General features: G+C 36.5%; 2 protein-coding genes across 4 annotated transcripts; both read right to left on the bottom strand.

Moving 5' to 3' along the window:
• Window positions 1-367: 367 nt before the first annotated feature.
• Window positions 368-13841, bottom strand: LOC120067068 (chromo domain protein LHP1). Of its 2 annotated transcripts, none has more exons than XM_039018450.2 (7): window positions 13149-13841; window positions 12954-12979; window positions 12775-12861; window positions 11863-12657; window positions 1457-1517; window positions 1290-1355; window positions 368-1149 (listed from the first exon to the last, which is right to left on the bottom strand). In XM_039018450.2, the coding sequence occupies exons 1-6, from the start codon at window positions 13488-13490 to the stop codon at window positions 1308-1310; spliced, it is 1359 nt and encodes a 452-aa protein (XP_038874378.1). In that variant the 5' UTR covers window positions 13491-13841; the 3' UTR covers window positions 368-1149; window positions 1290-1307. The 2 variants fall into 2 exon arrangements, with proteins under 2 accessions (XP_038874378.1, XP_038874379.1); XM_039018451.2 differs by having other exon boundaries at window positions 368-866.
• A 4504-nt stretch (window positions 13842-18345) lies between these two features.
• On the bottom strand, window positions 18346-23595 carry SIG2 (RNApolymerase sigma subunit 2). Of its 2 annotated transcripts, none has more exons than XM_039019652.2 (6): window positions 23029-23595; window positions 20430-21199; window positions 19574-19804; window positions 19328-19468; window positions 18946-19146; window positions 18346-18856 (listed from the first exon to the last, which is right to left on the bottom strand). In XM_039019652.2, exons 1-6 carry the CDS (start codon window positions 23147-23149, stop codon window positions 18572-18574), a joined length of 1749 nt encoding a protein of 582 aa, XP_038875580.1. In that variant the 5' UTR covers window positions 23150-23595; the 3' UTR covers window positions 18346-18571. The 2 variants fall into 2 exon arrangements, with proteins under 2 accessions (XP_038875580.1, XP_038875581.1); XM_039019653.2 differs by having other exon boundaries at window positions 18950-19146; window positions 23029-23557.
• Between the last annotated feature and the right edge of the window lie 533 nt (window positions 23596-24128).

Genomic DNA, 24128 nt, shown 5'->3' with positions numbered 1-24128 from the left:
GATAGTTATTAAATAGAGAAAAATTTATAAAAGTTTGAGGACAAAACTTGTAATTTAATTTTGAAGAAAAAAGTTTGTTTTCGTTTAACTTTTCAAGTGTTTAATTTTTTTTAAAAAAAATCATTTTGAAAAAAAAAATTGAAGTATTTAACAACTATTCAAAATAGCTTTAGAAATATTTAGAAAAAGAGTTTAAATAGGAACTTTTTTGAAAAACATTTTTCTCTAGTCAATCCAAACATTAACTATATTCTTCTATTAAAAAATTATTCAATGTAGCATCACATCAACCTTTGATATTGATGACAAAAACTGAAGATGAGACATATATATCAAAGTAAACATTAGAAGAGCTATAATAGTATGCTTCACTGGAATTGTAATTTCATTCCGTTTACTCTGAAAACAAACATCTCATATGTATAGACATTAATCCTCATCTTCCAAATTTACGCTTAAAAAGCCCTACAACATATAGCTCTGAACTATGTTTTGTTCTATAAACCAACCATTTTGGCCTTACATTTGCCAATGTAGTTTAACCCCACAATGAACATTCACTTGACTAGTCCTTGGTTTTTAAATAAAAACCAAACCAGAAAAGTAATCCAAGATATGGGTGAGAAAAAGAAACAAACATTGCAAAAGACTTCAATAGGGATGGCAACAGCCAGTTGCTTCATACATGGGTGATTGCAAACATAAAGTTCAAACTGCCGCGCCTGAGTCGAGAGGCAGATAAGAAAGAAGAAACCGCTAAGCAGGACATAATATTGAAGATCGAAAATGCCATACTAGCCTGAACCTAACATTCACCATGGTTGCACAGTTTCATCGCAAGTGAAGATGGCAATCGATTTGATGTCCTTGAAGCACCAAAATGAATGGAGAACCCTCAAGAAAACATACGATCATATTGTTCTCAAACTTCAGAAGAAAAAAAAATACTATATATTGCATCGACTTCCTGAGAACCCTCCAAAGGTTATAATCAATGCTATTCATTGCTAAACAAGTGGATTGATTGCAAGGAGATTAACACAGAGAGGTAATATGTAATATGTACAAAACTTAGACCGAGACAGCTACTTACAAAACATTAATTTCATAATTCTAAGCCTCTAACTTCTAATCTCTGTTCTGCACAGCCTGAGGTAGAACAAGACGGCTAAATATTAGCAGACCTTGCTTAACTACTCCTTACTGCTCGATCTTGAGCACCAAGAGGCAGTACAAATGCACTAAAAAACGTAAATAATTAACAAAACAGGGATCCCAATAAGTCATACCATTCATAGATATGCAGTTTATGATCTGGTAGTATAGCGGAGATGTTGCTCGTAGAAGTTGATCAACTGATATTAGTTAACACTACAGTTAGAATCGAAGGAAAAACAATTGCGCATTGTCTAAGGCAGCTCAAAAGCATAATACAGCGAGGAACAAAACCAATTACCAGTAGGGGATTGTTAGCCTTGAGGAACTTGTTATCAACCACCACTTCTGTTCCATCAGACCTAAAAAAAAAAAAACCAAGAAAGAATGTCATTTCGGAATGCAAAGAGCCTGGCACGAGATTCGTTTTCATCCATAAACGTCAGAAACACAGGGCTCCGGTAGCTGGCAGGCTTGTCTCTACAACAATCTTGAGTGCATATGTTTCTACGGAATGATACTTTCATGTTTTTAGTTTCCATTGTATCACAAATCAGTTTCCGGACACAGATAAATGCATTTCAATTTTCACATACCGGAGTCTAGAATATACACTAGCATGAACATTTAGTTCAAAATTTATTTTAAAAATGTTTGTTTTTATTTCTTCAAAGAAAACACATGATTTATCTAAAAGGTATCGATTCTTATAAAGGTATCGATTCTTATTATTCAAAGAAAAGTACAATATACGACAGAACTCTCGAACTCGACCACAGGCGATTGGTTCCTTCTCTACCTCTCTCCCTCGAGCAGGTTCTTACTAAAACTCCCACTCCCCTCCCCTCAAGCTAAACAACCAATATAAACCTATCAACTATTCCCTCCACCCCGTGGTCCCCCACCTTCAACTAATTCTCCCCTCAACTATTCTAACCCTTGGTCCCCACAACTCCGTTCCCCTTTCTTATTCTTCCTCACATAAGTATACGCCTAACATTACTCCCCGCCTCTAAAACCACCTTGTTCTCAAGGTGAAAATCCGGGAATTGCTGTTTAAAGTCATCAATTATCTCCCATGTAGCTTCAATCAGAGGCAGGCCTTCCCATCCAATCAGACTTCCCAGCTCCCAGTAAAAGGGTTCTTGCGATACGCAAAGACCTCCTTTGGCTGTGTAATCCACTCCATCCGATCTGAAAACTTTGGAATATCGGGTTGTACCTCCTGGAATCCTAATGTTTTCTTCAATTGAGAAACATGAAACACAGGATGAATAGTTGCCCCAGCAGGCAACTTCAACCAATATGCCAGTCCCTACGCGCTTCAATGCAATAAGGCCCAAAGTACTCGGGGGACAATTTTTCATTCCTACGCAATGCCACAGAAGTTTGATGTTAAGGACGAAGCTTCAAGTAAACCAAATCACCAACAAAAAATTCTACTTCCCGCTGTTTCCTATTGGAAAATTTCTTCATACGGTTTTGAGCCACAGACAAATGTTCCTTCAGCACTGATAACTCTCAAAAAGAGCTATTATTCCTAGCTTAATTCTTGCTAGTTATTGAATTTTATGTGTTTATTTTCCTATTTTTGTAGATACCGAGCAACCATGAGGTAGAATTGGCAATTTGGAGTTGAACAAGGTTCATTTGAAGCAATTTGGAGGTGATTTGAACATCTGGACTTCAAAGGAGTCAAAAAGACCAAAATGCCCCTACTTCAGCATCGCAACGCTCATGATTTGCATTGGCTTGACGTTCCTCCAACTCTGTAGGACAGAATGGGTAGTGTTGCAATGCTCACCCTTAGTGTCGCGCGCGCGCAATTGAACGTCAGCTTAGCGTAGAACTTCTGTGTCTGACACTCGAGACCAGCCGCAACAGCGTTGCAACGCTCTGCATAGGCGTTGCAACGCCGTCCCTTTTTCTATAAATATAATTCTTCCGATTTAGGTTAGGAAGTTACCGAAAATTAATGGGAGCATGTTGAATTTCGATGGAGGCCGAGGAGAGGCCTTATTTTCTTCCTTTCCCTCTTTATTTTCAGTATCATTAGGATAAGTTTTTAGTTTTGATTTTGGATGTTGAATGTGTATGTTTAGGTTTATAGGCTAACCTTGAATCTTTGCATTGCATGTTTAATTTAAGTTTGAAGAATATTTGGTTAATTGAATATGGCTTTTCCTGACAGTTAATCGACATAGTTGAATCCTAAATCTTAATGCATGTGTTTCTAATTCTTTATGGCCGCTAAGGACCTAATGTTTTCTTCAATTGAGAAACATGAAACACAGGATGAATAGTTGCCCCAGCAGGCAACTTCAACCAATATGCCACAGTCCCTACGCGCTTCAATGCAATAAGGCCCAAAGTACTTGGGGGACAATTTTTCATTCCTACGCAATGCCACAGAAGTTTGATGATAAAGACGAAGCTTCAAGTAAACCAAATCACCAACAAAAAATTCTACTTCTCGCCGTTTCCTATTGGAAAATTTCTTCATACGGTTGAGCCACAAACAAATGTTCCTTCAGCACTGATAACTCTCAAAAAGAGCTATTATTCCTAGCTTAATTCTTTCTAGTTATTGAATTTTATATGTTTATTTTCCTATTTTTGTAGATACCGAGCAACCATGAGGTAGAATTGGCAATTTGGAGTTGAACAAGGTTCATTTGAAGCAATAACGGCTATCTATTTGTATATGAACTATCTTCTATGTATGGCGAACTCCTTTATCGATGGTGGCCTTCGATATTTATAGAGCTCAAGGTGAAGAAGCCATAAAAGAGTCGACCACTAGGAATCTTCGATTGCCTTTAGGTAACACAACTTGGGAGGTGATTTGAACATCTAGACTTCAAAGGAGTCAAAAAGACCAAAATGCCCCTACTTCAGCATCGCAACGCTCATGATTTGCATTAGCCTGACGTTCGTCCAACGCTGTAGGACAGAATGGGTAGCGTTGCAATGCTCACCCTCAGTGTCGCGCGCGCGCAAGTGAGCGTCAGCTTAGCATTGAACTTCTGTGCTAACACTCGAGACCAGCCGCAACAGCGTTGCAACGCTCTGCATAGGCGTTGCAACGCCGTCCCTTTTTCTATAAATATAATTCTTCCGATTTAGGTTAGGAAGTTACCGAAAATTAATGGGAGCATGTTGAATTTCGATGGAGGCCGAGGAGAGGCCTTATTTTCTTCCTTTCCCTCTTTATTTTCAGTATCATTAGGATAAGTTTTTAGTTTTGATTTTGGATGTTGAATGTGTATGTTTAGGTTTATAGGCTAACCTTGAATCTTTGCATTGCATGTTTAATTTAAGTTTGAAGAATATTTGGTTAATTGAATATGGCTTTTCCTGACAGTTAATCGACATAGTTGAATCCTAAATCTTAATGCATGTGTTTCTAATTCTTTATGGCCGCTAAGGACCTAATGTTTTCTTCAATTGAGAAACATGAAACACAGGATGAATAGTTGCCCCAGCAGGCAACTTCAACCAATATGCCACAGTCCCTACGCGCTTCAATGCAATAAGGCCCAAAGTACTTGGGGGACAATTTTTCATTCCTACGCAATGCCACAGAAGTTTGATGATAAAGACGAAGCTTCAAGTAAACCAAATCACCAACAAAAAATTCTACTTCTCGCCGTTTCCTATTGGAAAATTTCTTCATACGGTTGAGCCACAAACAAATGTTCCTTCAGCACTGATAACTCTCAAAAAGAGCTATTATTCCTAGCTTAATTCTTTCTAGTTATTGAATTTTATATGTTTATTTTCCTATTTTTGTAGATACCGAGCAACCATGAGGTAGAATTGGCAATTTGGAGTTGAACAAGGTTCATTTGAAGCAATAACGGCTATCTATTTGTATATGAACTATCTTCTATGTATGGCGAACTCCTTTATCGATGGTGGCCTTCGATATTTATAGAGCTCAAGGTGAAGAAGCCATAAAAGAGTCGACCACTAGGAATCTTCGATTGCCTTTAGGTAACACAACTTGGGAGGTGATTTGAACATCTAGACTTCAAAGGAGTCAAAAAGACCAAAATGCCCCTACTTCAGCATCGCAACGCTCATGATTTGCATTAGCCTGACGTTCGTCCAACGCTGTAGGACAGAATGGGTAGCGTTGCAATGCTCACCCTCAGTGTCGCGCGCGCGCAAGTGAGCGTCAGCTTAGCATTGAACTTCTGTGCTAACACTCGAGACCAGCCGCAACAGCGTTGCAACGCTCTGCATAGGCGTTGCAACGCCGTCCCTTTTTCTATAAATATAATTCTTCCGATTTAGGTTAGGAAGTTACCGAAAATTAATGGGAGCATGTTGAATTTCGATGGAGGCCGAGGAGAGGCCTTATTTTCTTCCTTTCCCTCTTTATTTTCAGTATCATTAGGATAAGTTTTTAGTTTTGATTTTGGATGTTGAATGTGTATGTTTAGGTTTATAGGCTAACCTTGAATCTTTGCATTGCATGTTTAATTTAAGTTTGAAGAATATTTGGTTAATTGAATATGGCTTTTCCTGACAGTTAATCGACATAGTTGAATCCTAAATCTTAATGCATGTGTTTCTAATTCTTTATGGCCGCTAAGGACCTAATGTTTTCTTCAATTGAGAAACATGAAACACAGGATGAATAGTTGCCCCAGCAGGCAACTTCAACCAATATGCCACAGTCCCTACGCGCTTCAATGCAATAAGGCCCAAAGTACTTGGGGGACAATTTTTCATTCCTACGCAATGCCACAGAAGTTTGATGATAAAGACGAAGCTTCAAGTAAACCAAATCACCAACAAAAAATTCTACTTCTCGCCGTTTCCTATTGGAAAATTTCTTCATACGGTTGAGCCACAAACAAATGTTCCTTCAGCACTGATAACTCTCAAAAAGAGCTATTATTCCTAGCTTAATTCTTTCTAGTTATTGAATTTTATGTGTTTATTTTCCTATTTTTGTAGATACCGAGCAACCATGAGGTAGAATTGGCAATTTGGAGTTGAACAAGGTTCATTTGAAGCAATAACGGCTATCTATTTGTATATGAACTATCTTCTATGTATGGCGAACTCCTTTATCGATGGTGGCCTTCGATATTTATAGAGCTCAAGGTGAAGAAGCCATAAAAGAGTCGACCACTAGGAATCTTCGATTGCCTTTAGGTAACACAACTTGGGAGGTGATTTGAACATCTAGACTTCAAAGGAGTCAAAAAGACCAAAATGCCCCTACTTCAGCATCGCAACGCTCATGATTTGCATTAGCCTGACGTTCGTCCAACGCTGTAGGACAGAATGGGTAGCGTTGCAATGCTCACCCTCAGTGTCGCGCGCGCGCAAGTGAGCGTCAGCTTAGCATTGAACTTCTGTGCTAACACTCGAGACCAGCCGCAACAGCGTTGCAACGCTCTGCATAGGCGTTGCAACGCCGTCCCTTTTTCTATAAATATAATTCTACCGATTTAGGTTACGAAGATGCCGAAAATTAATGGGAGTATGTTGAATTTCGATGGAGGCCGAGGAGAGGCCTTATTTTCTTCCTTTCCCTCTTTATTTTCAGTATCATTAGGATAGCTTTTAGTTTTGATTTTGGATGTTGAACGTGTATGTTTAGGTTTATAGGCTAACCTTGAATCTTTGAATTGCATGTTTAATTTAGGTTTGAAGAATATTTGGTTAATTGAATATGGCTTTTCCTAACCGTTAATCAACATAGTTGAATCCTAAATCTTAATGCATGTGTTTCTAGTTCTTTATGGCCGCTAAGGACCCAATTGAATCTAGGAGCATGTAGGTGCCCATCTTTCCAGCCTTAATTATTAATTAAGACGCTTGATTGGTTTCGAATTAATTGATTATCAACCTTTGTAGAGATTAGTTAATTCGCATCAATTGGGTAGCTATGCGTGCATAATTCAGTGACATGATTCATTGGCAAAAAACGATGATTTAAATTACATTGAATCGCCACTTGATTCAAGAACTAGATAAACCAATTACCGTTTCATCTATCCCTTGCAATCTATTTTTCTTGCATGTTTCAATTTCAACCAAAAACCAAAATCTCGTTTTTACTATTTTTCCACAGTCAAGTTTAATTCAAAAGAAATTAATTCTTCGCTTCTCTGTGGTTCGACCCTGCACTTACCATTGTTACTACGTTTCAGCAGTAATAGAAGTAGTTCGGTGTTTACAAATTTTCTTTTGTTTTGTAGTCCTTTTCGAGAATTAAACGATATTGTAAGAGACTTGAACATGCACCCACAACATCTCATCCCTTTCTCGCAGTTTTTTATCCAAATTGGAATTGGAAGTAGACTGATCACCATAATAGTGTGTTGGAAGTTGTCGACCATAGAAATGGAGTAACTCCAATGGAAATGTGAAACGTGGTATTGTACCAGTACTCAGCCCAATGCAACCAAGAATACCATTGCTTAGGACAGTCACCACAAAAGTAGCGCAAGTAGGTCTCCACACTTTTATTTTCAACCTTCGTTAGTCCATCCGATTGTGGATGATAGGCTGTAACTTCGATTCAATTGAGTTCCAGATGCCCAAAACAACTCTTGCCAAAAATTACTCAGGAAGACCTTATCCCGACCAGAAACAATAGACTGGGGATAACCATGTAACCGCACAACCTCCTTAACAAACACGTCTACTACTGCCTTAGCCGAATATGGGTGCTTCAACCAAATAAAATGGTTGTATTTAGAAAAACAATCAACCACTACAAAAATAACATCAAACCCCGATAACTTAGGGAGTACCTCAATGAAGTCCATGGATATATCTTCCCAAATGGCATCCAGAATACCCAATGGCAACAACAACCCAACTGGAGATACAGCCAATGCCTTATTCCTCTGACAAACAAGACATTCCTCAACATGCTTCTTCACATCATTCTTCATCCCTTCCCAGTATAACTCCCCTGTCAATCTTCTATAAGTTCGCTGGAAACCAGAATGCCCTCCAAAGTCAGAATCATGCTATGTATGCAAAATGGTAGGCAACAACGTAGACGTTTTTTAAAGCACTAACCTCCCCTTGAATTGCAACATCCCTTGTTGTAAAGAGAAATTAGTAACACTGGCCTTATCAGAGAACAACTTTTGCACCGCAGCTTGTAAATTTGAATCGTTGCGCACTTCCTCCTTGATCACCTCCACATCCAACAGTGTAGGAACGGACAAATTGGCCAACTCCACACCCTCTGGTCTTTGAGACAAAGCATCAGCAGCTTTGTTTTCCACTCTCGGCCGGTAGACCACTCCAAAATCATAACCAAGCAACTTGGACAGCAATTTCTGATGTTGTGGTTGTACTACTCTTTGCTCTAACAAATACTTAAGAGCGTTTGATCAGTTATAACCACAAACTTCTGTCCCAACAAGTATGGTCTCCATTGTTGTACCACCATAACAACGACCATCAACTCTCTTTCATAAACCGACTTGCTTCGATCTTTGGTGGACAAAAGTATGACTAAAATAAGCAATAGGCCTTCTTTGTTGCATTAACATTGCTTTGACTCCGAGACCTAAACTAGAAGCATCGGTTTCTATCTCAAAAGGCTTGCTAAAATCTAGTAAAGAAAGCACAGGGAGTGTTATCATAGCACTTTTGAGCTTGTCAAAAGCTTCTTGAACAGTTGCGGACCACTCATAAGCACTCTTTTTCAACAATTGAGTTAATGGAGCAGCTACACTTCCATAATTCTTCAAAAATCTCCTATAATATCCAGCTAAACCCAAGAATCCTCTCACCTCACAAATACAAGTAGGCGTTAGCCATTCAAGCATTGCTCGGACTTTTCTCGGATCCGCTTCCACTCCCTTGCCTGATATTAAATGCCGAAGGTACTCAATCTTTCCTCTCATAAACTAACATTTGTTTCGGTTAGCATACAACTCATTATCTCGCAAGATTGCTAGAACACAATCCAGATACTTCCCATGTTCCTCCAAGTCTTTAATATACATCAAACTATCATTTAAAAAAAAAAATCCAACACAAACTTCCTCAAATAAGGCTTAAATACCTAATTCATCAATGCCTGGAAAGTTGATGACGCATTAGTCAAACCAAATAGCAGGACCAAAAATTCATAATGCCCATCATGTGTACGAAATGCAGTTTTCTCCACATCAGCTGGATTCATCCGAATTTGATGATATTCGGACTTCGGTTCTATCTTAGAAAACCATACAACCCCATTCAACTCGTCGATCGATAACAAGTATGGGAAACTTATCAGGAATAGTCACGTTATTTAGAGCTTTGTAATCAACACAAAATCTCCATCTCCCGTCCTTCTTTTTCACTAAGTGTATCGGGCTCGAAAAAAGACTTGAACTTGGTTGAATAACACCTAAAGCTAACATTTCTTCCACCAACTTTTCCATTTCACCCTTCTGGTGATGTGCATAGCGATATAACCTCACATTCACAGAAATACCTCCAGGGTTCAAATGTATATGATGGTCAACCCCTCTTCGCAGAGGTAAATCTGCAGTCCCCTGAAAAACATCGTCGTATTTCAAAATAACTTCAGTTAATGCATCAGTCAATTTAAAAATGTCATCAATTTCGTAAAAGGCTTCTAGAGTTTCTGTCTTCTCTAGTGCTCGACACTCTACCGGAAACCCCTGATTTCCTTCATCCTAGGTTTTCATCATCCGTCTCAAACTAACATGCATTTTTTCCAGGCTCGGATCACCCTTCAGAACAACTTCTTATCATCTTGTACAAACTTCATGGTTAAAGTTCTCCAAACTATCTCTGTCACTCCTAAGGAATGAAGCCACTGCATCCCCAATATCATGTCCAATCCCCCTGGCTCCAAAGGCAAGAATTCATCAACAATCGTCAACCCTACTAACTTCAACTGGACTCCCTTACAAACTCCTTCCCCTTTCACTGCAATTCCCGATCCCAGAATCACACCATAACGTGTCGTATCATCGACTTTTAACTACAAATCTTCTACCAAATGTTGAGCCAAGAAGTTATGAGTAGCACCACAATCAATAAACACCACCACACTTCGATTCAACACTTCTCCCCTTACTTTTAAGTAGAGTATTGTTTGTGTCTATAGATAATCATGGCAACAATGAGCCAATTTCATGCATACAAAAAATATTGTTAATTAAAATAGTTAAGCTAGTCAATCCTACCAAGTAGACACAAACAATACCTCTACTTATATAGTGGTAGAATTGTTAAGAAGCAATCAATCTTATAATAATCGAAGGTGGTTGTTGAAGTTGATTATCGAAAGTGATTTTCGCCAGAGTTTGTAGTCGGAGGCGATTGTTGGAGTCCCAAGTTGGTTGCATGAAGGTGGTATTGGAGTTGGTCGTCAAAGTTGGTCGCGCGAAGGTGGTCGTCGAAGCTTGGTGTTGGTCGTAGGAAGGTGGTCATCGGAGTTGGTCGCCGAAGTTTGTTGTCGAAGGTGGTTATAGGAGCTCGGAATTGGTCGTCAAAGTTGGTTGCTGAAGGTGGTTGTCGGAATTGATCACCAGAATTGTCATCGGAGATGGTTGTCGGAGTCTTGAGTTGGTCGTCGGAGTTGGTTTCTAGAGTATGGCAATGGTAGTCGCCGACGATGGTCGATGAATGGAGCCGTTGAGAAGATTGGAAGAAGGGAGAATTGGGGTGAGTTGGTAAAATATACCAACTCAACTCCACCAACATTTAAAGTTGGTGGGCTAACCATTTAGTTGATATATTTTACCAACTCAACTCATGTTGGTGGGCCAAACATCCCCTTAGTTTCCTAACACCTATTTTGTAGGTTTAGGTGGTTTGTCCGATGAGATTATTCAAGGTGCGCATTGGCATGAGCCATCCCAAAACCTCTAGTTTACCCAAAGAAAAACATTTTAGTAAAATCTGAAAATGTACAACTTCCACACTAAGTTTCCAGTCAAATATCCACACACCACATATAGGAAACAAGACACAAGAAAGTATATCTTCTGGTTAAGAGGTCATGCATGACTTCAGAAACATGTCCAAAACTTAAATATATAACATGCAAGAAACCTTAAAACCAGTGATAAAGAAGTAGGAATTTGAGGGGGGGGGGGGTGGGTGGGGACACTTGGACTCAACCTTGTCGCAGAAGAAACTAATGGTTGGTGGCTTTAATAGCCTAGTTAGGTGGCTGGAACCAAGAATCCTTTTTTTTCCAAGAAATACAAAAGCAGAAACCAATCTCTGCATTCACCTGCAGGTGCAGCACTATTCTGAATCACAATATTCTTTTGAATTGTTTTAAATCAATTCCAAACACCCCTCAGAATTGAAAAAAACTGTGTTCTTAATTTGAGGATGTCCATTTTAAACTACACGAATTCAAGGGGAAACACAAATGCTAAGATGACCTTGGTTTGATTTTTTTAGTATCAGTTTCAGAATTGGTCTTTAAATTTTCTCAAATCAATGTGTTGGGTTTAGCCAAAAACAAAATGCTTGTGACCCTTATCCTTTGCTTTTGAAGGAGAACAAAACTTCTCAATTCGATTTTATTTATTTAATAAATGAGGTTCTAGATGCTTGGCAATGCATGAAATGAAGACTGAAGTCTTATGTTCATCCTAAACCTCATAGGCTCATACATTCACACTTAGAAAAAATGCAGAGAAGTAGATTTAACATAAATGAAGAGGTAAGACAAAGCCGATATACCTCATGGCCACAAAAGTTACCAACACATCCTGAATGTTGTTTGACACAGATGCTGAATAGCCTAATGGTTTAATAATCTTGATGATACTTGTTTCGTTTCTGGCATCATCAGTCCTGTTATTGCGACTTAAACTTTCTCCATGATATCCAGAATTCTCAACCCCTATTGGTTCCACTCTCACACCAGATTCTACAACAGCTAATGTCAATTCTGCATTTTGAGACATAGGCATATCAGATAATGTTGAATCTTGTCTAAACCTTTTAACCGAACCAGACTTCCTTCTCCTAGCCCCAGTGCACCGATTATCAGTAACTGGTTCCACAGAGCCACCTTTATAAAGACCAGCTGCAGAGCCGTTGTTCTCTGTTGTTCTGGCATCTTGAAAATTGATTGCAAGCTTATCGCCAATGGCTATGTTCGTTAATACTGTTGTCTTAAGCTCACTGAGTTTGGGATCATACTCATGTTCATCTTTCTTCCATTCAGATCGTTGAGTAGCATTCCTGCCAATATTATCAATATCGGCTTGCTTGCCTCTTTCAATAGTAGTTACATCTCCATTCTTTTCTCCTTCGTGATTATAAACAAGGGATTGTGAATGAGCATAAGGATTAGTCAAGCTAGACATGTTTAAAGGAGCAGATGGCAGACGTTGATCAACAACACTGATTTCAACATCTGTGACATTGTAAGTTGAAAAGCTGGCTCGCTGCTGGTGCTGCCTCTTCTTGGTTTGAGTATGAACAACCCCATGTTTTCGCTTCCGCTTCCGTTGCTTTCCCATCATTAAACTTCAAAAAGGAAACCAAAGTTCAACAGCATTATATCAGACTTATCAGCATAACATGCCAAAGAATGCTTCCTCTAGCCACCAACAAACTAATGCTGAAGTAAATAGAAGAGAATACCTCTGTTCAAATGCCTCGATGAAATCGGAGCACGTATGGAGATTCTCCAAGGGCTCCCAAGTATTAGCCGTCTCCGGCCAGCCACGCCTTCATAAAATCTCGGTTTGGTTAGTAATCTGAGTTATCACAGTCAAGCTCTAATAAACCAAGGTAAACAAACAACAGAGGAAGACACTTACCATTTGATCAAGTACTGAAGCTGACCCTGTTTTTCCAATCAATTATTCCCATAGCAAAGCAACACAATAAAAAATTCCCAAAATCAGTAAATGTACAAGCATTCATAACCCTATCATTCTCATAATCCAAAGTGTAAAAAAGCTAAACTATAAACAAAGAAAGCAGAAGACCAAAGCAGAAGGAAAATTGAATACCTTGCGAACCCTTCTTCGACGAATAGCTTCAATTTCATAGAACCCATCATCGAGATTGGTTCTCTGAGCAGCAAAAGCAGCGTCATCTCCATCCTGTTCATCTTCTTCATCCCCTTCGCCATCATCGTCAGGCTCTTCTAGGTTTTGGTCTTGATCGGTCTCTAACAAATGGGAAGTCGAAGGCTCAGAGACATTAATGGGGTTGTTGTTGGTATTGACATTAGCGTAATCCGAGTCGCCTCCATGAACTTCACCACCATCCATGGCGTCCTGAGCTGAACCAACTACAACCTCCATTGAAGCGCTCGCACTTTTCTTCCTCCCTCCACCTTTGATTTTCATCCTAAAACCCTCTTTCTATATTTCTTCTCTCTCTCTCTGTACACATACTCTCGGAATTTCTTTTCCAAAACGAAGACAAATGTCACTACAAAAGGGAACTGAGACTGAGAGACTGAAGAGACTGAGCTGCCGCTTTTATTAAACTTTACCCTTTTCTACATGAATCATATGTTGATTTTCCATATTTTTCTGCCAAAATCAAATATGGGTTTCTTTCTTTCTTTCAAAATTTCCGGTCTTTCCTTCTTGGGATTGAAGGCGTGATATCCTTTTTGTTTGATGTTCTTGGTGGAGCAAATTCTAGATGATATAGCGTGAGAATTGAAAAGGGAAATTACTTTTCTTTTTTTTTCCAAATGATTCTTCTTTTGGAATGTTCTCTCCTTAGATGAAAATGAGGTGAAAATGGGAGAATTGGTTTGATACTTTTCAAGTAAATGACTGAGAAAGGTCACAAATAACATTATCAACTTTTCAAAACTAACACATTTTTTTTTAACTCTCGGTGAAATTTGGATAGTATTAATACTAGCATTCTTTTCAATTTTTTCAAATATTATATGATATTTTCAAATCTTATATCTTTTTAAATTTTTTTCAAATTCAATTATTTTTACCAAATTTATATCAAAATTTTCAGATCTTTACCTTAAATTTTGTTCCACAGTTTATACGAATTTCCAAATTTTCAAATGGATTTATCAATTATGATTTTTCAAATAGATATGAACTGCATTGTGCTTTTAAATTTTGTAAATAAAAAAATAAGGTTAGATCAAATTTTGCAAATAGAAAAATAAGGTTTTGGAAAATATAAAAAATCTTGGTGTTAATTTGTCCAAAATTTCACTGGAAAAACCCAAATATACGGAATCTTATGTTAATTTTGCACGAGATACACTGAGTTTATTTATATCTCACAAATTTTTTATGTTTGGGTTGAAAATTTGATATAAATTTTGAAAAGATTACAAAATATTTAGAAAAATTGATAGAATTTTAGTGTTAACTACCCGAGATTTCACCAAAATAATCGATAACTTAGAAAAAAATAATAATTTTTTATGTAAATCTTGGTAATCGATGTCGGGTGAAATGAACCAAGAAAAAGTATCATAATAAAATTTTGAAAAATATGCTAATTTTGAAAGATAAAAAAACTTGAGGAGAATAGTTCTTACTATTTTCCAAATGAACTTTGTGGTTGTTTGGATTGAGGTTTTCTCAATGCCCAGGAATTAAGGATGTCTGGGAATTATATGTCTGGGAATAAAATTATTGGTAATCAAGGATGACTATGTTTGGTTGTGCATGAGAAAACAATGTTTGGGAATAGTTTGTGTGGGAATAGTATGTGGAAATTAAAAAAAAAAAAAAAAAAAAAAATTGAGATTGCGAAAACAAGTCCATGAGGGTTTATGCCCAAAATGGACAATATCATACCAAAGATAGTTTGAGGATCTTGTCCCTATCAAACATTTGTTGAAATGCCTTGAATCTGTTTGTTGGCGCTTCGAACAACCAAGTACGGGATTCGTATTCAGTATATTTATTTATTTGTAGTTATTTTTCGATTATGACACTAGCGTTTAGGGTAGTGCACTGTCGTTATGATGTAATTTTCTGAAAACATTCTCTCTAATAATACTGTTCTCCCTTTGCCGGTGGACGTAGCTAACACACTGTTAGTGAACCACGTATATCGGTGTGTCGATCTTCTCTATCTTTACGTTCCCTTTTTTATGTGTGTATGTGGTTTTTTTATTTTGTATATCTATACGATCGTTGAGCTCCACTACACGATCGTTTACAAAATACTATACGATTGCTTAAATTATCTACACGATCGCTGAGTAACAAAATGCTATGTGATCACCTACCAAATGCTATACGATAGCCTACCAAATGCTATACGATCGCTTACCAAATGCTACACGATCGCTGAGTCGGCTACACGATCGCTTAGCTCTACTACATGATTGCTGAGTAACAAAATACTATACGATCGTCTACCCAATGCTATACGATCACCTACCCAATGTTATACGATCGCTTACCAAATGCTACACGATCGTTTACCAAATGCTACACGATCGTTGAGTAACAAAATGCTATACGATCGTCTACCCAATGCTATACGATCGCCTACCAAATGCTATATGATCGCTTACCAAATGCTACACGATCGCTGAACTCGGCTACACGATCGCTTAGCTCTGCTACACGATTACTAAGTAACAAAATATTATATAATTACCTACCCAATGCTATACGATCGCTTGCCAAATGCTACACGATCGCTGAGTAACAAAATGCTATACGATCGCCTACCAAATGTTATACGATTGCCTATCAAATGCTATACGATGGCTTACCAAATGCTACACGATCGCTGAGTAACAAAATGCTATACGATTTCATGACTGGAAGGAAGGAAGGAAAATCGTAGTAGGAAGTGGAAGAAGAAATGAAAACTCACACTTCTCAATGGGTATACAATTCTTTTATTTGTGTGGATAAAAGATGCCTAGGAATTGCCTTTTCCAAGATAAATAAATAAATCCCACCAACCAAACATGGGCTTTGTAAACCCATTCCTATTCCCACCTTCTTTTCCCTCCAACCAAACGGCCTATTTGTGTTTGATATATATTCCATTACCCCAAATCGAGTGTTTTTGTTTATTTGTTTATTTTATTTTTAAAAAACAAAGAGTTTTGTTATGTAATTGGAAAAAAGACATCAATTTTCAATAAAGATGGATGGTTCAAGCACTCGATGGTAATAGTTTAACTAATTTTTTTTATAATACAAGTTTTTAAGATTGTGGCGAATTTGAACATATTAGAGACCTATATATAATCTTCTCTCTCACTCGTTTTTATACCTATAGTCTTCATTCTCAATATGTCTATCATCTCGAATCACTATTCTTTTATTTTTTTTATTAAAAAAATATTTCAACGCGTCTATTTATTTGTGATATTTTAATTTCTAATAGATTTTTAAACTTTCAATACTATATTTAATATGTTTCTATCATTAATCTAACCCATCCAAAGTTAGATTGTAACATAATTTTTTTGAACGATTTCTTGAAGTATGAGGGACCTATTAAAAACTTCTTGAAGTACAAAGACTAGATGATTGTGACATTGAAAGTTTAAAAGATATATCCGATTTTTTGAAAAAAAGATTTATTCAAATCAAGAGTTTTAACTTGTAAACCTTTAAGAGAACAATATAAAATCTCGAAGTTATTAAAAGGTAACTTTGTGTACTTAAAAGTAGATTATAGTAAGAAAATTATAGTTGAAAGTTGTATGCCAAATCATCACTTATATATATGATTTATATACACGTATCAAAGGACCAAATTTAAGGGGGGAAAACCACATATAAGAATAACAAAAAAAACACAACCATATCTTATATACTTGATTATGTGATCGCTGTATTATTTAATGAATTGAGAGTAATATAAACTTGATGTAACATAATTAGCATATTTCAACCGACCTATATTTTTGTTTAAAAAGTTAGAGATTTTAACTCTCGTGCTAACATATTGTTGAACTAATATATATATATATATAGACATGCATGCACAAGCACAAGTTGTTGATGATATTGTAGGGATTGTGTGAGCAATCACAATGTGTCATGTGATTTTTGCATTTGCCTAACCAAATCATGTAATTTTTTTTATGCTCTTGTATATTATAACTGCTCATAAAATTAATAGTTTTTTGTTTTATTTATTATTCCTTTTAAGAATGTCCATTCATCTCAACATTTTATTGATATTTTGCTTTTTATATTGGCCTGAGAAATAAAATTATCCAAAATGAGACTTGAATTAAACTTTTGTGATAAACTGTTTGAAGCTTGGGTTAAATTGTAAATTTTATTTTTTACTTACTATCCTATTTGTAGTATTAAAGGTTCTCTCGATTATTGGTTTCAGGTTAAAAAGTGAAGATCGGGTAAAATATGAATCCAATTGGTTGGTTTACAATAATTCAAGAAGCAGATTATAATAGTCCCAAAATTCAACTAAATTAGACGTGAAATCTATAAATATTTATTATGTATTTGTAGTTATATATTTGCTTTTGACTTTAAAGGTTTCAATTATGTTTTCGATTTTTTTAGTACAAAAATTGTGAGGATAAGAGATCGAACCTTTAACTTTTAAAGTGAAAGGTCAATGTTAATTATCATAGAATAAGCTTACTTTGGCAATTATATTTTCGAAGATCAACTCCATATATGATGATGATTATTATTATTATTATTATTAGAGAGGGAGAGGAATGAACTCGCTACAACAATGTCTTATAGATAATCTTAGTGGATTGACCTAAACAAAATCATAATCTAAAGTTCAAAGAAAGTACAAATGTTCCATTCAATAATCATTTAATTTTAAAAATTGTGTATTTTATCTAAATTTCTTTTGAATAGTTTTCATATTTCTTAAAAAACCATTTAAATTTGTTGCCAAATTTCAACAACACAAATAAGTTTTTTAAAATTACTTTTTTTTTTTTTTCAAAACTCCATTTTTGTTTTAAACACATCCTTGAAAATAGATATAAAAAACAAATAAACTTTGTTGGAAATAATGTTTATAAGCTAAATATTTTTACTAAATGATTATCAAATGGAACCAAATACTAATTGATAATTTAGCCAAAGAAAGGGAGTGCAAAGCTGCCTTTGCAAATACACACATAAACACCCAATTATTTGAATAAGTTTCAGATTTCCAGTAATGAGGATTCAAGAATTGGGCAACAGAATCTAGAAATTTTAACACAGCACTAACAATATATGTCACAGGCCAGAATCATTAATTAAGATAAATTTCTTGATTTAAAATTGAATATGTATGAACAGAAGTACCTATTATTCTGTAAACAATGAGATACTACTCTATCCTGAAATGAGAAAGATGCATAATAATATATGTTACAGAAAAAAGGAAAAGAAAAGAAAGAAAGAACAAGCCTTCTTTAAGCCTCATATCAGATAATAAATATTCTTGGAAGAATCTAACTCTTGGATCTGAAGGAGACTCATCCTGATATCAGATACTGCTGCAAATGTTTAGTTCTCTTCTTGTTTTTGAGTTTTCTGAATGCACATGATTCAATTTGTCTAATTCTTTCCCTACTTACACCCATTATTTCTCCTATTTCTTGCAATGTTTTCATCCTTCCATCTTCCATCCCAAATCTCCATCTAATTACTTGTCTCTCTCTCGGGTTAAGGGAGTCGAGTACCTTTTCGAGATCCTGCTTCATGAATTGTTTTATCAACATATCTTCAGCAGTTTCCGCTTCGGGGTCGGAAATGACTTCCTGGAAAAGAGCATCAGAATCAAATAGGTCAAAGATGGTGATATTGCAGTGAGAAACGGGAAAAGAAACTGAGTAGCAATAAGACAAACCGACGGTTTGAGATTTTGGTTAATTCCAATTTTCTGCTCCAAGGATCTGGGTGCTTTTGGAGTCATTAGTACTGCAGCAAGCCTCTTCATCGACAGCCCGGCTGCTTCAGCGATTTCTTCGTCATCAGGATGTCTTCCATTTTCACTATATAATTGCTTTCTAGCCTCCTTCACCCTATAAGTTGCTTCCACCATGTGAAACTGCCCATCCATCAACGTTGATTATTGGAGAAGTGTGAGTAATGAAATCTCTTCAATTAGCAAGTTCATTGGTACTTTCCATAGGTTATATTTCTCTCTCTCTTTTGTGTTGTTCTATAATGAATTTGACAAAGCATTTTATTGCCTTTTACTAAAAAAATGCTGGCAAAAAGAAACATACAGGCAAGCGAATAGTCCTGGACTGATCAGAAAGAGACTTCCGAACCGCCTGCTTTATCCACCAATGAGCATAGGTTGAAAACTTGAAGCCTTTTGAAGCATCAAACTTCTCTGCACCCCGTACAAGACCTCGACACCCTTCCTGCACATTACAACACAAGCAATGAGTAATTCAAAATTAAAACTAGACATAATTTCAGTTTCCATTCATAAGTATTTTGGCTGGCGAGCAACAATGCAAAAGTACCTGAACTAGATCTTGGAGATTCATTCCAGCTCCCTGATAATTTTTCGCAATCGATATGACAAGACGAATATTGCTTTTTATCATTTTGTCTTTACAAAGAGTACCATAATTTAGACGCTTCCTCAGTGTCCTCTGATTGACTCCAGCAGCAGCTGCCCATTGTGCAAAGGTTGGCTCATTCCCATACCGGTCTGCAAGCTCCTCCTGGAGCCGTTCCAGTTTCAGTAAGTCCTGGATTAGGAAATAGTTGGAACAAATGTCAGTAATCAAACGAAAAACATGGAATATAAGGAATAAATCAGGATATTAAAATTAACCCAAAATGGCCATCTAAAGCGCCATTGACGTTGATCAATTTTATGCAATCCATTAGAGAATTAAATTCAAGAAAGGAAACTACAATTAGATTCTATTTAGAAGCTGGATCTGGATCAGACAATTTATTTGAAGTTTTAACGAACATAAAAGTACGATCAGTAACCTTAAACTATTACTGCCACAGCCGGGCCTTTTCACTCAGGTTTGTCTGCATATCTTCCTCGAAATTGAAGAGAACTGCTAGGTTTTACAGAAAATAGGGCAAAGCTAAATTCATTTTCTACGGATTGAGTATATCCACTTTACTTGCTTCACCTTTTCTATTCCCAATTTATCTTGAAAATTTTATCCAATTGAGATGGATTATGGAAGTTATTTGAAATGATGTTTCTTGGTTACAAACAAACAAATCCAGATTTAGTATCAACTGCACAATTGAGTTCAATGTTAATGTTAACTTTCTAAGTGCAATGTGGTCTTTGATCCTGTTAGAAAAAGACATGATTGTAGGAAATAGTTAAATGACTGAAAATCGAACCTGAATTCCTTCTGACAGTTCAAGTTCTTCAGCTGCAGTAAGAAGTCTAGAAGTGCTAGTAGTTGCTCTTAAATAACGCAATGGGTCAGAGTAGTCCACTTCTTGTAAAGAATTACGCTTCTTCCGGCTGCTAGAACCGGACTTCAATGACACTACACTAGTAGCAGTTTTCTCTGCTGCTCTAGTTCTTCTGGCTTTCCTTTCCGTTTGACGCTTTGACCTTACAGTTATACTCTCGGAGAGTTCGTCCTGTAAAAGTTCAAGTTCTTCGGATGTTGGCTCCATATCATCAGATTTTGTTGTGCTGGGTTGCAAAGCATCGGTTTCCATGGGGCGATTATTAACTCCAACTGGTTCTCCTATTATATCAGCCCTTTCTGATTCCATAAATTGAGCCCATTTGAAATGTAAAGCATCAGGTCTGGGAGAAGATCGAGATTTTTCTCCTGCTCTGGAAGAGTTGCTATTGTTAGCCAGAAGAGCTGCATCCCTTGCAACCTTAACAGCTGCTTTTGCAAGAGCAACAGCTTCAGCTGCGGCAGCTGCTATTGTAGCCTCCTCACTGGTAAGAAGTGTTGAGGCTAGACTCGATTCAACTGCACCTAAATATGATCTTAGTCTTTCCACAGAGACTGAGTCGGTGTTAGTATCAAAAGGAGGTAACATAAGTCGATCCACATTGAGTGTTGTAGCTGTTCCAGTCGATGTTGGTGGTGATGCCGCAGACAAGATACATTGTGTCCTTAAACTATGAGGATCTCTCACTTTAGCTGCATGATTCAAAATTTTATAAGAAAAAATTTTCAATAAAAAATTATGGGCAATATTCACCCTGTCTTGTTATACATTTGGGCCTGTTTCGATTGCCTTCCAAGTGATTAAAAAAGGGTTTTTAAGCACTAAAAAGACAATCCAAACAGTCCTTGGTAATAATGAATCGTCAATATACTTCCATCCACTAGAAAATTAACCATACAGACAAAAAACCCCAATGAGAAATCAGTTGTTTCAAGAGTGTTTCGCATAAAATTAGAAATTGACACAGAAAACTTCGCTTCTTGCTCTGTCACCATCTGGAGCAAAAAAATAGTTCCAAATTTCATATACTTGAGATTTTCCTTCTCCATTCTACTTACCACGGTAGATAATTGTTAAATTACCAATTAACCCAAAAGATTAAGTTTATAGATGAAGGCAAATTTAATATTGTATCATCTTAACACTCTCCCTCACTTGTGGACTTGAAATATGAAGAAGGTCCAACAAGTGGAAATCATTATCAACTAGGGAGGAAATAACATTGCAAGAGTTTGAATACAGGACCTCCTTGGACCACCATACCATCTTAAATCACCAATTGACCCAAAAGCTTAAGCTTATGGATGAATGCAAATTTAATATTATGTCATCTAAAAATAATATATATACCAACTCAAGACTAATGTAGAAACAAGAAACTAAGGCCCCATTTGTTAACCATTTGGTTTTTGGTTTTTTGTTTTTTAAAATTAAGCATATAGACACTACTTCCACCACCAAAATTCTTCCTTTGTTATCTACTTTTTACCATTGGTTTAAAAAACAAGCCAAATTTTGAAAACTAAAAAAAAAATAGCTTTTAAAAACTTATTTTTGTTTTTGGAATTTAGTTAAGAATTCAACTGTTGTACTTAGGAAAGATGCAAGGAGGAAATAGGCTTCATTTTCAAAAACCAAAAACAAAAAACGAAATGGTATCAAAGAGGGCCTAAATTTTTAAAGAGAAGAAAGGAGGCCTATGATTGGTCTTCAGGAGTTCCAAAGTTGGTCTGGATCCCCTTTTGTTATGCATTGTTGGATACCTTGTGTGTGACTATATTTGATCTGTCACTGACAGAGCTACACCTTTCTAACAATTCTGTTCAACTACTGTTATATAAATCATAAATGATAATTAGGGTGTTATATTGAACTGGTTAAGACATATACTTTCGACCAAGAGATCAAATGTTTAAATCTCACCACTCCACCCCACGTGTTGTTGAACTCAAAACCAATGATAACTTGGGTAAAGTATAAAATAATTGAATGACTGGTTAATGGTTTAATAAACTACTTCCATCATTATATTGCCTTAGGGTTATTATAGTATTATTGTTATTATTTACTATAATTCTTTTCTCTGAAAATTGGATTGGACATATTTCCCAATCATTCCATTGGGCACCATAACACAACCTAGTATTTCAATAGCAAGAAGAACATTCTGCCACTTAAGACTTACGCAATATTATTTGAAAAGGGAAATTTAAGTTTCAATCATCATCAAACACAATAACAACCTCGATATCAGCCCCATTTGGGCAATGCTTCACTGCAAACCATAACTTAGATGCCTAACAACCACATTTGTAAATTCTTACGCCACCAAAAACAAAGAATCTCAGGACAGCAATTCAAGCAATCAAACTCAAAAACTTAAACATATGGTTGAACTTAGCAACTAGTCACAAGCCATTTTACCCAGCTTGACGATTAAGTGATCCAAACACCAAAACCCCATTTGAACAACATAAGACAAAAGGTCAAAAAGGAGAGAATGAGAGAGGAAAACACTCACTGTAACTGGAATTGGCAGTGGGAAGAAAGGTATGATGGTGAGGAGCATAATTAGCCGCAGTCTTGAATTGGATTGAGAATGTTTCAGGATGGCACTTGAATTGAGGAAGTAAACACGACATCGCCCTGTTGATGTTCTTCTTCTTCGTTCTACAACTGGGTTTCTGCTACTCTGCAACTATGGCGGACATTAATGAAGGCATTCAAAATTGAAGTTCGTGGGAAGCCCAGAAGGGGAAGAGGGGGAAATGTGGTGCATAAGAAAAGGGTTTCATTGGGAGCTTGAAAAATGAAGATTGAGGAAGGGTTTCAGAGATGGGGAATTGAGCTGATTGGTGAAGAAGAAGAAGGAGGAGGAGGAGGAGCGATGGAGAGTGGGTTGAGAGAAGAGGAGTGGAGAGGAAAACTTGTGTTGGTAAATTGGCATTTGGAGGCTTTGTTGATAGAACAATGGATAAGACTTTCAAAGAGAGTGCCACTCCGCCTCTCTCCAACTTATTTATCACACCCAAAGGAGAAGAGAGAGACTCACTCTCCTTATTCAAAAAGGGAATTTTACACCATCTTTGCTCGATGAAAATCATTTTCTCACTATTTTTCTTAGTGGATAAAGTTCAACGATATAGTAGTTTTTCAAACTAATGATAAAAATTGTGTAGATGGGAAAGAATTTTAAAAAATAGGGGGAATGGAAAGTATTGAAAAAAAATAGGATAGTTTTTAGGAAGAATAATTGTGAACCTGATACACGATTTGCTTTTTTTTTTTTTTTTTTTTTTGCGATTTTGACCTTTTTTTAATTTTTAACTAACAAATTTCTTCGTTACTAAATTTAATTATACATTTAATCTGCAATGAAAACATAATTAGTCTGCACTCATATTAAAAATAAATTTTTACTTGACTAAGTAGTACATCTCTACAAATAAAATATAGATTTGATGTATATGGTAGAGTCTTATTTAGAAAAAAGAGAAATTAGTTCTTTAATTTAAAAATAGAAGTTTACATGAAGTTTAAAGATGACCCCTCTGGCGCTTCCCCACAAGGGTTGTCTTCGTGTGCCTTTAAATTAGCTTCGCCTTGTTGTCATTGTCGTCC

The sequence above is a fragment of the Benincasa hispida genome, chromosome 12 (assembly GCF_027475165.1).
Source record: "Benincasa hispida cultivar pf3 chromosome 12, pf3_genome.v1.1, whole genome shotgun sequence".
Classification (NCBI taxonomy): domain Eukaryota; kingdom Viridiplantae; phylum Streptophyta; class Magnoliopsida; order Cucurbitales; family Cucurbitaceae; genus Benincasa; species Benincasa hispida.
The sequence above is the reverse complement of the archived record's forward strand: the minus strand, read 5'-3'. Positions and strand labels throughout refer to the sequence as shown.